The 15,889-nt window shown below is 36.0% G+C and overlaps 3 protein-coding genes and 1 long non-coding RNA gene across 4 annotated transcripts; 1 reads left to right on the forward strand and 3 right to left on the reverse strand.

Moving 5' to 3' along the window:
• Positions 1-361: 361 nt before the first annotated feature.
• LOC116170161 lies at positions 362-859 on the reverse strand. The gene is made up of 2 exons (XM_031486379.1): positions 795-859; positions 362-744 (listed from the first exon to the last, which is right to left on the reverse strand). The coding sequence occupies exons 1-2, from the start codon at positions 843-845 to the stop codon at positions 400-402; spliced, it is 396 nt and encodes a 131-aa protein (XP_031342239.1). The 5' UTR covers positions 846-859; the 3' UTR covers positions 362-399.
• A 4,844-nt stretch (positions 860-5,703) lies between these two features.
• LOC116172728 lies at positions 5,704-6,224 on the reverse strand. Its single transcript, XM_031489994.1, has 2 exons — positions 6,167-6,224; positions 5,704-6,117 (listed from the first exon to the last, which is right to left on the reverse strand). The coding sequence occupies exons 1-2, from the start codon at positions 6,221-6,223 to the stop codon at positions 5,773-5,775; spliced, it is 402 nt and encodes a 133-aa protein (XP_031345854.1). The 5' UTR covers position 6,224; the 3' UTR covers positions 5,704-5,772.
• An 8,561-nt stretch (positions 6,225-14,785) lies between these two features.
• Positions 14,786-15,246, reverse strand: LOC116170851. The gene is made up of 3 exons (XR_004145332.1): positions 15,112-15,246; positions 15,005-15,063; positions 14,786-14,954 (listed from the first exon to the last, which is right to left on the reverse strand). It is a non-coding gene; the product is annotated as an uncharacterized LOC116170851 (long non-coding RNA).
• A 64-nt stretch (positions 15,247-15,310) lies between these two features.
• Positions 15,311-15,889, forward strand: LOC116172647. Its single transcript, XM_031489896.1, has 2 exons — positions 15,311-15,422; positions 15,468-15,889. The coding sequence occupies exons 1-2, from the start codon at positions 15,360-15,362 to the stop codon at positions 15,807-15,809; spliced, it is 405 nt and encodes a 134-aa protein (XP_031345756.1). The 5' UTR covers positions 15,311-15,359; the 3' UTR covers positions 15,810-15,889.

Raw genomic sequence — 15,889 nt, forward strand, 5'->3', positions numbered from 1 at the left:
AACGAGCAAGCCCTTCCTGACCATGTAGTCCTCGACTCCTCGGCGTCAGGTGTTCAACCTTCACTTGGGTTTGGTTCGTCTTACTGTCATTCGCCAACCTCAGGCCCAGAACCTTTCCCTGATCTTTGCCCCCCTTCCCTCCCCTTTGACATTATAAATAGTAAAAACATGTCATTTAGTAATCGTGGTACGATTTAAAAAAACATATATTTATTAATTTTACTCAATTTTGTTCGTAAAAGATTATTAAATAAATAAATAGATTCGATGTTAAATTATTTCCAAAATTTCGTCCTGATTCAGTTCTTGGATTGAATTAAAAAACAATTTCTCAATTACTACTCATTCCATATCAAAAATATTTAAACAAAGATACCTAACAAAAGAAATGAATCGATCTCAATCGTCAGCGATGTCATGTACAATACACTTTGTAATATTATATATTCTTACGCAAATGTCTTCTATACCGGCTGACTCGTCAACACACAATTGTGATAGATCAGGTGTTAGTCCGTATATCTTTTCCAACATTTGGTCCTGATCCAGTTCTTGGTTCGAATTAAGTAACAGCTGTCTGTCAAATATGCATTTCATGTAACAATGAAAGGTTGATTCATCTGGAAGATGCACATTTCTAAACATGTTCTTTGCAATGTCCCAGTCCACGTTCGTGATATTAACGCAATAATCGATATGCGGAAGTACCCCCTCTTCCCATTCAGCGATGACCATCGGATCTAACTAAAAGTACATTATGACATATACAGATCGCTACACAATCTTTTTGTTACTCTTTTGCACTGCACTCCAAAGAACAATATACTTAGCAGAATTGACTTCATTGTGACATGATTAAGAGATGTTACAAAAGCATATATATAGGTATACTGCAATGCAACCATTTTCACACACAACAAAAGTCGTACATTCAATGTGAAATTAGATTAGTACTCACCATATTTAATTGCAATAAATTGTGAGAAAATGCAAAGTTTAAGCAAAAGCAAGTTCTGGAGCGTATATTTTTAGCATAAATGGCCAAAGGATTATAATCCCGGACTGTAAAGTTTTGGTTTGTTTTCAATAACGTAAAAAAAGTGTTATCAATAATGTGTATCTGTATTTTGAAATGAACAGGATTGTGGTGGAGTGTATTCAATAATAGTACATTATATATCAAGGTGTAAGGTGCGAAGGCAATAAAACACTTCTCTACCGTGGTATATATACTATTTTTTCACTACTAGCACTTGAAATCCTCTAAATTAACATATTATATTGATAAGAAAGTGAACGGTTGGACGGAATTTTTTGTTTATTAATTTAACATGTCAATCAAGTACGTGGAAGTACAAGTCAAACAGGCCGTATTTTGTTCTGTCATTGAGATATTTTTAAAGAGTGATTTCGTTCGAATTTTTTCAAAATGTGATAATTTTAGGTATGTAATTTCTCTGGAAATGGCGGATGGTGGCAATTATTCATTTTAGAGAACTTGTCTAAACGTTGATTGAGCGAAATTTTGGGTTGTGTTTTCTAAAAGTGACAGCGTGACAGTTCTCATTATTGACTACTAGTTAATAATGTCCACACTTTACTTTACAAGTGGAAAAAAGGTTAATAATCATGTCATCAGACGCTAGTAGTGAAAAAAAGCAATTATTCTATTTTCGTAAGGCTAAATAGATAATTTGGTAGTGAGGGAGAATGGGTGATGAGCGACCTTCAAATTTCTGAAAGGGTCCATATATCTACGGGGCACTGAATAGCAATAATAACAATATACAGTATAAGGCACGTTGAAATCGACATTTAAGCTACCCAAATAATTTCCACAATAAATTGAAAAAATTAAAGCTACGTTTGTTTAAATTTAATTCAGTTATATACTACAACAAATAATAACGTTTATTTCAAATAAAGTAAAAATCGGCTATCAACATTGTTTGAATTGCACTAGGTACAAACGTTTCAAACTAAAAAGCTATAAATCTCTCAAGATGAATGAAAAAATAATTAACTCAACAGATATGGGACAATCTTAAGGTAAACTTGTCTCGTATATCTTTAACAATATTAATAATTATTCACTGAACTTATAAGAAATTAGCAAAAGTAAAGCAAAAACAACAAGTTAAAAAGTAATCGTAAACGATTTACATAAAGCGCATTTCCACTTGCATTCATTTCTCATTTGTAAGATGCAACTTCTGTTAAAATCGTAAAAATCCGGCCACAAATATGAAAGATAGCGTTGCACATGGGCAATCCATTGTTGACGTGCTATTTCAATTTCAGTTTATGAGAAGAATTTCATTTCAATGCTTTTCTAAATAAGAAAGTTGGAACTGCGCATGCGCAAACCTAAATTTTAAAACTAATGTTAGATTTTCCTTTGTTCCAAGCGCCTATGTATCAAATTTCGTTTAAATTCTTCCATAAATAAAAAAGTTGGCACTGCGCATGCGCAAAACCAAATTTTGAAATTGGCGTTTGATTTCCCTTTATTCCAAGTGCCTATGTATCAAATTTCATTCAAATACTTTTATAAGTAAAAAAGTTTGCAATTCGGTTTATAAATGGTCGAGATGCGAAAAGGGCACTGTGAATTTTGAATCGATTCGATTCAACTTTTGGCATTGCGTATTATATGGCTAAAGCTATGCCCATATTGAATTTCATGCAATTCAGTTCATAACTAACGGAGATGTAAAAGCGATCGAACATTTCTAAACAAAGCTATCGTTCACACGGACAGATAGATGGACAGACAGACAAAGGAACAGACGGAGAGACCAACCGGCAGGCTACAGATAGCAATGCAAAATTATAAACGATCTCTAGGATCGTTAATAAAGGGCAAAAGTGTAAAATTATGGAACATCTAAAAAACGGTTTTTTGTTTTTTTTACAATAACTTTTTTTGTAAGCGGTACAGAAAAAATTCCTTCCTTGGTACAAGACTCGACACCATAACGAACCAAATAGCGAAAAAGTAGAACAATAGCTCTTAAGATAAAGAACTAGTAGCGTCGCAAAACGAGCGGACGGACGGACGGACAAAGTGGCCACAATTTTTTTTTTTGTGGAAATGCGCTAAAAATAAATCAACAATGATCTATTAAAATCTCGAACGCGTTTCAACAGCAAGGCAGTTATCATCAGCGAACAACAGTTGTGACGGCTAGTCGATGAAAAAGATTTGGAAAGTAAGGTGTCCCATCACGTCCGCCTCCTTTCATTCGGTTTGCTGAACTAAGTAGCGTGTTTAAGTTGAAAATGGATCAAAGTGGTCACGGACGAACTGTGGAATTCTTCTGTTTCCTTCATAATTTGCTTCGAGGTTTTATTTTATTGATAAGGTATTCTGGCACAGAGAAAGTACAAATCATTTAATACTCGTAGACGTGCAACTAACTAAAATCCATTGCCACCACACTGACATAATTTTATGAAAAACACGAAATAAAAACATTAAGAACTGTGTTTGTTACGTTAAAAATAAAAAAAAGATAATGTTCGCATTACATCATACATTAAAATTTAATGAATTTACAAATTTAATTCTACTATAATATCTCTTAGAAATTAAAAAAAAACAATAACAATAATTTCATTAATTATTTTAGTTTTTTGGTCTCATTTTTTTAAATTAACAATTGAAAAGAAACTTTATTAATTACTGAAATCTGCTCTTAAAATTGTTTAATGATCTTCCTAATTTAGTTAAAAAAACTTCTTCATTCAGTCTGTGAGAATTTCTTTTATTCCAAACGTTCACTATTATTCATAACGAAAAACAACGTTAACCGTCCTTTGATAATTGGTATGTTTTTCTTCGGGGGGGGGGGGGGGGTTACAATTTACTCCATTTATGTTGAGCGAGCACCCTTAGGATTCTTTAATTATTTTCTGCAGGATATTACTGGATTTTCTACATGTCTCGTCCATCTGAACTCGCTATCAAACGTTAGCCCCAAAAATGTTAGTTCTTCTGAAACATTAATGCTCCGTTCGTTTATAAATAGAACTAGACCGTAATGTGGTCTTAGATGTCGACGGAAATCCGTGAGCCTTTTTAATAATATTTTTTATTCATCACCAACCTTTTTACCTGCACAGAAAATCGTCGACATTCCTCCATTTCCATTTCCTCAGCGACATTCATGGCTATTTCGTGAAAGGCAATACTAAACAGACAGCAACTAAGTGTTGACCCCTGAGACACCAAAACATGCTCGTTTGAGTACGTGTCACCCACTCTGAGCACAAATTTCCTGTCTCCCATAAATGTTGGTAGTCCCGCATAAATTATGTTCAAACATGTTTTTCCGTTCCTCCAGGTCATATCATATGCAGTATGCTCCCTTTATGTTGCAGTTACCTAAGCGAAAGTATTGTTGGGGGCAACAAAAAGTGTCCACTTTCTTTTTGACCTCTGGACAAGACATAAGTTATAAAACTTTTACTTCTTAAATCTTCATTTCATGTTTATATTTTTCACATGATTTTGATATTGCTTAATGCAGCCCTTAACAATTTGGACTCTCTATAGGAATTTAGCACTCCGTACCCACATGATGAAGATTTCCGCACACGGATTTGAGTTCGGTTTTGCAGTTCCATACGAGCGCCTAAATGTTTGACAGTTGAAACAACGTAAGGGTTTGGATCAATGAAGTAACCAATATCTCCCCATAATACTTTAAGTACCTAACGATTAATACAAACGGAGAAATTTGACGGTTAGTTTCGTAAAATTTGTGAATAACTTCGAAATTAACTCTTGAAACACATAATATTAGGGCAATGTTTTCATTGCAGACATAAAGTTGTTTAATTCTATTAATTATTCAAACTCTCTACGTGACCTGGTGAATATTCACTTATCGCAGTTTGGTATACAGGTAAATAATTAATTGGGGATAAAAGTTCACGAATTGTGGCGCACTTGGAACACCTAATGCACCCGTGGAATATTTTATTTTGTGCAAATATGAATTTATTACTTTTAGTTACACGATTGGAAAACTAAACCAATTTGTCGTAATTAAAGTTTACTATAGAGAATGCCACGTATGCCGCCAGTACAAAACAATGCAACGACCCGATTTCGGTGTCAGGTGTTGCCCCATACGAACGAAACAATGCACTTACTACAATGAACTTAATTTACTGTGCTTTTTTACTGTTTGATCGAGTTTTATTTATTATATGAGGTTGGGACTACCTACACGTTAGCAATTACTTTATTAAAACGTTTTCGAACCAAAACCCTTTCTAAAGCGAGGGTGCTCGACTTCGCCTTTTATACTCGTGCAGTACTGCACAGCAAGATACTATTTATGCTACCCGCACAAGCAAACCTGAATCTTAGCAGACGACTTACACGTTATGACAGGTGATGTGGGCCTTCCCCGTTTCATACTTTTACTTCTATTTTTACTAAATCTGTAGCCGTGTACTAACGCAATTCTCGCGACCAGCGTGGATGATTGTAAAACCTACGCATTTTTTAACACGCTTCGTTGTCGCTGTTAAACCTATTTACCTTTCAATTAAATTGTCTAGTTCTGTTAAATGCTGAAGCCTGATGGTATAGATTACAGATTTAATAGGATGTAATAAAAATTCTATGTTAGATCTTGTCCATCATTTGGTCCCAATTCAATTCTTTGAATTATAGAACAACAATTTATCAAATATACATTATATTTAAACATCAGAGATAACATCAGAAATGAATACTTAGATGTAAAATACTCCAACTCAATCGTCAGCGATATCGTGTACAATACATTTCGTAATATTATACATTTTTACGCAAATGTCTTCTATACCGGCTGACTCGTCAACACACAATTGTGATAGATCAGGTGTTAGTGCGTATATATGTTGCAACATTTGGTCCTGATCCAGTTCTTGGTCCGAATTAAGGAACGACATCCTGTCAAATATGCATTTCATGTAGCAGTGAAAGGTTGATTCATCTGGAAGATGGACATGTCTGAACATGTTCTTTGCAATGTCCCAATCCACGTTCGTGGTACTAACGCAATAATCGATATGCGGAAGTACACCCTTTTCCCATTCATCGATGACCACCGGATCTAACTAAAAATAATATTGTCACATACAGACCTCCACCAAATCTTTTTTTTACTGTTTTGCACTGCACTGCACAGTACATTATACTTAGCAGAACCAGAATTGACTTCATTGTGACATGATTAAGAGAGGTTACAAAAGCCTATATATACTACAATCATTTTCACACATAAAAAGTTATAAATTCTTAAAGTACCATACAATGGTTACCACATTTAACAACAATTATGAGAAAGATACCTAACACAATTGTATTCGTAAGCGAAAACAAGTTCTGGAATGAACATTTTTAGAATAAATGGTACGAGATTTATAATCCCTATTACCTTACACAGTAAAATTCTTATTCTGGTTTGTTTTGATTAACCTAACATAAAAGTTTATCAGTAATGTGTATCTGTATGTTGAAGTTGAAATGAACAGAATGGTTGGGAGTGTATTTAATTGAATAAGCAATTTTCGTGTATGGCTAAATGTATTCAAATGGAGTAGTGAAGGAGAGTGTTTGGTGCTGGATGAATTTATTGTGAAAGGGTCACAGTATCTACTGAAATAACACAATAAGGCACGTTGCTATGCAAATGATTTAACAATAAATGCAAAACATTGAAGCTAGGTTTAAATAATTCAGTTGTTTACTACAAAAACAGTAAAATTTATTGCAAACGGAGTCGAAATCAGTCATCGACATTGTTTCTAAAAGTATATTTGACTTATAAACTTTTTCCATGAATGTTTCGAAATGATTGAAAAAAGAGGTAACTCATCAAGGCATGCGATTTAACACGGAGTAGGTCAACTCGGCGATGGTAAACTCGGCGATTCTAAGTCGGCGATCGTCAACTCGGCGATAGTAAACTCGGCGACGGTCAGCTCGGCGACGAAACACTTTCAAAATTATTATGTTATCACTGTCATAGGCAATTAGATTACCTAGGCTCAAGTTTAAAGCAGCATTCCGATTGGTTTTTGTTAACCTCGAGATATGAACATGAACAAAATGCTTTGTATTCGTATGATAAGTTTGTATGTACCTTTGTGCTTGTGTCCGCTACTTTTAGTGCAAATAATATTTATCATTCTGGTAAGAAAAGATACGCTCGAGGATAAGGGCCCAGTTTTTTCGGTACTGTACTGTTTGCTACCCGATAAAAACACAGAGAAATTGTTCACAATGATCAGAGAACTTTGGCCACTATTGATTCCGGAAAGCATCAGCGTGGACTACGAATTGGGTATTCACCAGGCGATACGACAAATTTTACCAGAAGCATAAATTTGGGGGTGTTTATTCCACCTTGTAAAGAATCTTCGAAGGCATTTATCTTCCTGCAATCTCCTTGGGCGCTACAATTCTGATCCAGAATTTGCAATTTGCACTACAAGCGAACGACTGGCGTTTGTTCCAGGAGCGGATGTGGTTACTGCCATTGAGATGAATTAGAGAATTATTTGCCAGATGAATTCGAACCAATTTTGGAGTGGTTCAGCAATAATTATATCGGTCGGCTAAGAAATAATAAGACCAGAATGCCGCCAACCTTTCCATCGGCGAATTGGGTTACGTTTATTTTCGGACTTTAAATGGACGAGACAGAACAAATAATTTCGCCGAAGCATGCCATCGTAAGCTGCAATTAGTCTTTGGTTCTGGGATTACTCATCCCACATTATGGACATTCATAGAAAATGTAAGCATAATTATGATGTTGACTACGAAAGAGCAATAACAGTTATAATTTCACCAAGTTGGCGTCGCCGAGTTGACCGTCGCCGGGTTTACCATCGGCAAGTTGACCATCGCCGAGCTGGTATCGCCGAGTTGACCATTACCGACTTGGTATCGCCGAGTTGTCGCGTACCGGGTTTAACAATATTAATAACTAACCACTAGAAAGTAATGTGTTTGCTAAAACAGTACGTAAGGGTAAGAGGAATACCTCCACTCTCCGTAATGTGAAGACTAGTCCTTTTATTCGAGTTGCGCCATAAGTAACATTTTTAGGTTGGAAATGAACCGAAGTGGCCGCGTACGGTCTGTAGCATTCCTCTGCCTTATCTATAATTTTGAAATGCTTGGGACCATTATTTTATTGCTAATATAGTAATGTGAAGCGTGATTCTGATTATCCTAGTAAAGAAAAAGTACAAATCAACTTGGGCGACTAATTAAAATCGTTGAATAAAAACTAAAATCGACTGCCACCGCAATCGCATAATTTTATAATAAACCAGATAAACAATAAATAATAGTAGGTTAATTAAAACATTAGTTTATAATGTAAGCGATTATAATAGGAGTGATTGTTATAACATGAAAGAAGTGGTGTTATAACAACAATGACTATCATAGTCGCACAATAACTTTATAATAATTATGGGAATCTGTTAAAATGTTTAATGATCTTTCTAATGCAGTTAAAACACTCTTCCTGTTCACTCTAATGAAAATGTTTAGTGTCATAGCGAAAAATAACGTTACACCTTAATAATTGGTATTTATTTTAAGAATTATAGCGTGGTAACTACCGGGTCCTCTAGTTGGGTATACCTTCTCATGTTTCGCGGCCTTATAGGTATCTACTGTAGAAGATTTCTTATGTTATTTTGGTTTCTTAGTTTATCAGGTAAGATACCAAAAATAAAGTACATTTGACGTAAAGGTACATATTACAGTAATACAGTGGACATATATGCACTGTGTCCAAGATAAGGCAGTCTATCATGGGGATCTCCGAAACCATAGAAGATACGACGATGGTCAAATTAGAGAAATGATGCCTAATTAAAAAGTTATTATCATGCTTTAAAGAAACCTATAAAATTTTGATTACTTACTTCCGAAGATATGCCAGAAAAATCGAAATTTGCCGATTTCGTTTTTATTTTTTTTCTTGATACTATTTGGACAGATACAAATAAAATAAAAGACACTTTCTCATTGACACTTCTTAATCTTTACAAGATAGCGTTGAGAGATTGTCAATTTAAAGTTCAGTTTTAGAAAAACCATCGTCAACTTCATTTTTTGTATGGCCCGTAAAAAAAGTACATACTGTATTGAGTAGAATTTTTTATTACGAATACAACGATTTACGGCATACAAAAAAAACAAAAGTTGCAAACTGTTGGTTTCAACATGATGGTGCCCCCGTGCACAAAGCCGTAATCGTGCGTTCATACCTATCAGAGAAATTGTCCATTTTCCAGGAAATTTTTCCGAGATAGGTAATCTCTCACTATTAGGGCGCGGGTGCAGCATCCTGTTGAAGCCCCAGAGTTTTTTTGTGTCGTACATCGTTGTATCTATTCGTAATACAAAATGCTACTGAATACAGTATGTACTTTTTTTACGGGTCACACAAAAAAATAAAGTTGATGATTTCTTGGAATCGAAACGTTGTATTGAAAATGTCTCAATGCGATCTTGTAATAATAATAATATAATAATAATATATTTTAGTGCATAGACCAACCAAACGTATGTATAGCACAAGTCAATTACAAACTAACAATTAAGTAACAATGAAAGATTAAAAAATTCACTAGTGGTGTAAAATGGGTTAAGAATCAGGTACTTTAATAGGTTTTGTTTGAACAGTTTTAGAGTGTTACAGCCTTTTAAGTAGTGAGGTAGCTTGTTATACATTGGTACGCCAAGAACCATAGGAGAGTTCGCGATTAATTTTCTTTTAAAAGTGGGGATTTGCAAAAGGTCATTATCACGTAAATTATAACTATGTGTGTCCTTGTTCCTAATCAGTTTATGAGAATAAGTGAAGATTAATTTACAATGGGGTCATCCCGCCTTCATTTTTTATTTCTGATCCACAAAGTACATTAAAAAAAAAGACCCGTGTGTCCTCAATTTTTATTTGCGAGTAAAATAAACCCAAAATAAATTATTGAAAAGCTGTGTTTTTAGTCCGAATTTGAAACGCTTTAGACTAAATACGTCACAAACCTACAACCAATCACGTAGAAGTGAGCTGGCAACCTTACGCGAGGGTCTGACGTTTGTCACATTTGACGTTTTGAGAGGGATGTTTAACTGCATCACAGCCGTCTATAATTACAAGCCATGCTGAGAAGGTTGGCAACGTTGTTCGAAAGTCAATCGGTGGGCCGATTTAGTTTTAATGGCGTCTTGTTGCTCTTGAAAAATGGCATTTTCCTCTCTCCTGTGTTTTACCTTGGCGGTTTTACTATAGAAGAAAGATACTTAGGCAGCTTACAATTGTGGATATATATTATTTATTTACAAAAATGGATAATAACATTTTTATTTGACTTTAAAATTCGGAACGCTGTAAATTGGTAACTGCATCATAATGTGTTTTCCATCGAGATCTCCGAAATTGGAGAACTTCTGTCGAAACAGGCCGAGGTGAAGCACAAGCTTGAGCACTTAATTTCGGCAAAAGGACAGTAAATCGCTGCGCATCAGCGAGGTTCTATCAACGACCAGGTGTGATTCGGAATGGCAGACTTTAAGCCAGCCGCTACTCAAGTGGGTGTAGGTACGAAGCTTTTAAAGAGGGGAGCCGACTTCAAATTCCCGTACCATGAACTCTTGGAAATAAGTTGAAAGGTTCCTTCAGAAAATCGATTTGACATGTCCGTGCTAGAATACCTGAAATACAAACTAATTGTCTTTTTTCACGATAAACACTTACCTACCGTACTTACGTACCACGTAGTGTGTAGGTCATATTTGAGCTTGTACAGGTACTTTAAACAAATACAAGTGCTTGTAAAGGGTCCAGTAACGAGTAGCCTGTTTTAGAGGTTATGACAACAAATCGATATATTTCGTTTAGCAACTTACCTGAATAATAATTGCTGTTCATTACGTACGGAGTAACACAAATTGTCGCAATCTCGCTCTATTACCACAGGTAAATTGGAATATTACACCCAAAACACATATAAAATACACCCAAAATCTGTCAAGTTAAATTAGGAAATCGGCCTACCATGCAGTGTTGCCATAATTCTCAGCACGGCTTGTAATTATAGACGGCTGTGACTGCATCTAGCACGAAAGTGACAAGTGCCTGTGACAGATGACGCAAGTTATAAATGCCATTCTCCTGCAATATTGCCAAGTCGGTATGTCATCTGAATGGTTCTAGGAGCTGATTGGTCGGGCTTATTACGTCACAGAGCCCGCCACAATCATATCGTTTTGAATAAACCTTTAAAACCGCACATGTTCATTATTTTTTTGCTAATCAGCCTCTATTTTTAAATAAACTTTTACTGTCCAAAAAAATGTTTTATGGTTTCAGGTACACTCTTATTAAATTAGAACTGCGGAATTCAACTATACTGTAAACCCCCATTTTCAAAAATTAATAAACTAGGAACCGTTAAGATTTCCAGATCTTTAAAGAGACCTCTGCACGAATGAAATTTTGACACGTTTGCAATTGTTCTTATAATGCGCTTTTGAGCAATGAAAATAGCATGCGAGTGAGTAAACGAACCCCACAGACATATCCCATATCGTAGGATGGACTCCACAAGCGAGTGGTATATATTAACGAGTTGATTTACAGTTAAGACGCGTCTGAGATTTCTGATTATGTAATTAACCGAGCTCAATCTAGTTGCGAGTTTGGAGCAGTGTACTTTCCAGCTTAAGTGGTTGTCAAAATGTAGACTCAAAAATTTAGTGGTGGAAACATCTTGCAGAGTGTGGTCTTCTATTTGTAGAGCGACAGGGTTAATGGTTTTTTGTGGGTGATGAAAACGAACATAATTGGTTTTGCTTGCATTTAGAACAAGTGAAGCTTCATTGAACCAAGCACTAAGCTTATGTAAGTAATTATTGCACAAGTGTGTGAGTAATTTCTCGTCCTTATGGGACAACAGCAATGACGTGTCATCCGCATTTAAGAAATGGAGTACTTCTGTCCCTAGGAAAGTGGGTAGATCGTTTATATACAACAGAAACAGCGCTGGTCCCAGTACTGATCCCTGCGGGACCCCACCATTTGTAACTTTATTCTGCGAATTAAATAGAGTTCAAAAAGTGGCAACAAATAAAAACAAAATCGGCAAATTTCGAATTTTCAGACATATCTTCGGAAGTAATTGGATTTTTTTGGTTTTCTGTACAGCATGATAATTTCTCCATAATTGCACAATTCTTCCCTAATTTGACATCTCCGTATCTTCTATAGTTGTCTCATTTCCCGCTTCTATAGCTGCTCCCTGTGCATATCATGCAAGCATATCTAGGTTTCATGTGTTTCAGTGTTGATAGTATCAATTGATGCTTTGAATATGGATTTTGCAAACAAACCAGAGGGCTCGGTGAATCGCTTACAACAACAAATTTATTTTTATCTATACACAATTCGCAATATCGAAGAGTTTGCCAAATTGCATACAGGTCAGCTGTGTATATTCCATTGAACACTCATAGTCAGCGTCATCAGTAAAAAAGGTAGAACCAGTACCCATACTTGTTTTTGAGCCATCGGTGCAGAGAAACATATAATCATAATATGAATTGACAATTTTGTTAAATTCCCGGAAATAAAGAGATGGGTGAGTTTCTTCCTTACCATAGACTATAAATCAATTCTGATATTGATATTATAGGCAGCTCCCAGGGGGAAACCTCAAGCGGTAACATGCGTGGTAAGTAAGCATTTATTAATTCAAGGATAATGTGTTGAATTTTCCACCAAATGAGTTTGTGTAATCTTCCCCAATTATTTAGTAGTCTTACATTTGCTAAACCTGTTATCGTAGTCCATATGATTTATGGTTGTGCTTTTATTCTACAGGTAAAACTTAAAGTTCTGTATTGTCGGTGCAGGCTAAAGGTAAAATTCCAAATTCGCAGGATAAGCTAGCTATGACTAGGACCTAGACAATACCGATTGGCAATGTTCTGTACTGAGTCCAGCCGCGATAGAATACCTTTTGATGTAGAAAATTATGCTTCACAACCAAAATTTATCTTGGATCTGATTAGTGCTTTGTACATTCGTAACAAGATTTCTGTTTCAGCACCCCATTATTTGGGTGTTACTAAAGTATCGATATGCATCTTCCAAGTGAGTTCAGGGCCCAGTAATCGGCGTCACACCAAGAAATGCACCAGATGGTTTACATTCAATATACTTGTCCTATAAGAGGAGCATTGGACCGTAATATGACTTCTCAATGGACACAAATGCATACAGGAAGATTTATCGCCAGATATATGGGAGGTTGATACGACACTGTAATTGCCTGTTGCATTTTTCTATTAATTTCCCCCATACTGAGTGCTGAATACAGAAGAGTTAGGTCATCAACGTATAGATATGTGCTTACCTCATCAGAAATGGAAGCAGTAATGAAGCTGATTGTGATACCAAATAATACCACACTTAAAGTAGAACCTTGCCCTATTCCATTTTCTAATGTTCTGGATGTAGAAAGCGTATTACCCGAAATGGGGCTGCATTCAATTAGAAATTTTATTTTGTTTTATGTTGTTAATTAGTTTCATTTCGTTTATTAATTTCATTTTGTGTATAATATACTTTTGTGTACAAGGGTTAGTTTATCTTGTGAGATTATCTGAACCCAAAATCTCCGATCAGGGTAAACCAGGAATATACGTTTGCGCATAAACCAGGAAGGTGGGCAACCCAACCTACACCAGATTTTAAATTGAGCAGAATTAGGCTGCCAGTGGACTCAATGGCACTACCCTTTTTAGCCTGGCAAGCCTTATATTTATGGAGCCCGAACGGCTGAATTGAAATTCGCACATGCAAATGCACATTACTTATAACTAAACTTATACTAGCCTCCAGAAGAATTTATTTTCCCACTTTGAATTTAATGTTGTTTTCCATGATGATTTTTATTTCATTTAATTTTCCAACACCTGAAATTATTGTTTAAATTATAATAATACACTTACGCAGACAAAATGGCGATAGGTGAAGCTCCGCACTAGAAAAATCCGCAACTGAACTGAGTGACCAAGTGCGAAAGTGGACTGTGAAATACTATGTCATTCCTAGAAGATGAAGTGGCCAATTGGACGTGATATATGAAAATCTGAGAACAGACTATAAACATTATATTTGACCAAGAGACTTCAACAGCTTACCAGAATTGGGGTAGATTACAAGAAAATTTGTCACATTAGACAGAACCGCCAATCCAGAATACCACGCCTGGAGTAGTCCGAGAATAAGATTTGAGGCCAGAATGGCACTTGTTGGACCTGATAGAGAACTTGGACCATTGGCAACAGTAGAAGCTAAAATACAACTAAATAAACAAGATAACGTTCCAGAAAATATTAACACTTACCGGAGGAGGGAAGTTTGTTGGCGATGTGGAGAACCAGGCCATTAACGATGGCACTGTAAATGCACAAACAAATTATGATAGACGTCTGCGAACATTTTTTTGAAACCCAACACCTGATTTTTAGGTGTATTTGTTCCATATTTTAGCCGCTCACTGATTTACTGTATGTTCTAAAACCACAACCGATGGAAAAAGACTGTCATTTGTTTCTGACTAAACATTTCGGCGTTGATAGACACAGGAGCTGTACGATCCTGAGGTAATCAAATTACTTAAACATATTAATATGTTACTCCCCCCCCCCCCCCACCACCATGCCTCTTTGTACGATAAACTGTCGTCACTATCTTACAAACACGGAGCTGCCGGGTTCGATTCCCGGGTCTGCCAAAACAACTTTAGCGTTTTTTTCTCCACGAGGTCGACTCAGCCTCGTTAAAAATGAGTAGTTGAGGTTTACCCTGGGGTAGTAATAGGCGGCTTCGGAGCGTAGTGCTTGTCACACTACTTCCCTGGAACTCATTCCAGTTAGGGCTAAATTCAGTGGTCCATACTCACTTACCCCGTAAATCGTCGTCAAATATTCAAACGCGGGGCTATTAAAATTAGAACGATGTTACCCTAAACACGTAATGAAGCGATTAATTAGATGACATTTATAATACTTACCTTTCTTTATAATTATAGGTGTCTTATTGCTTACAAGTACATATCGTGGCTTTTTACTTGATTGACACAATGGGGTTTCACAACCTGATCACTTGCGTTAAGAAATCCGTGCTTATGTTTATATTCCCATGAATAATTATGATCTATTTTCCCAAAATGGTACTTGATGCTTTAGTTAAATGAACACTAGCACGTTTTGTGAGAAAATACGCGATTCGGTAGCTATATATATAAAACAAAAATATTACATGGCCAGTGTTAAAATGAAGCTGATTCTATTAAGTCTACTTGTCACGGTGTATACCATGAGGGTAATTTTTTTTTATTAAACCGAGTTTATCACTTAAATCTTGCAGTTGGATCCTGTGGTCATAGAGAAATGGGAGGGCCAAGTAGAACCGTACCTCGACGCCTGTGTTGCAATCGCAGACGTTGATTGGAACATTGCAAAGAATATGTTCCGGAACGTACATCTGCCAGATGAGGGAAGTTTTCATTGTTACATAAAGTGTTTGTACGATAAACTGTCGTTCCTTAATTCCAACCAAGAACTGAACGAGGATGTTATGATGGAAAAAGTTTACGCATTAACGCCGGATCTTTTACAACTTTGTGTTTCTGAGTCGGGCCCTATAGAGGACATATGCCTCAAAACTTACAATATGACCAGGTGTATTATAAAAGACATTGCTGATTGATCACTAACAGTCTTTTTTCCGCCAACGTAAAATATTATAATGTAATCGCACGAGCACAATAAAGTAACCAGGTTCTTAAA

This window comes from Photinus pyralis, unplaced genomic scaffold (assembly GCF_008802855.1).
Source record: "Photinus pyralis isolate 1611_PpyrPB1 unplaced genomic scaffold, Ppyr1.3 Ppyr1.4_LG5, whole genome shotgun sequence".
Taxonomy (NCBI): Eukaryota; Metazoa; Arthropoda; class Insecta; order Coleoptera; family Lampyridae; genus Photinus; species Photinus pyralis.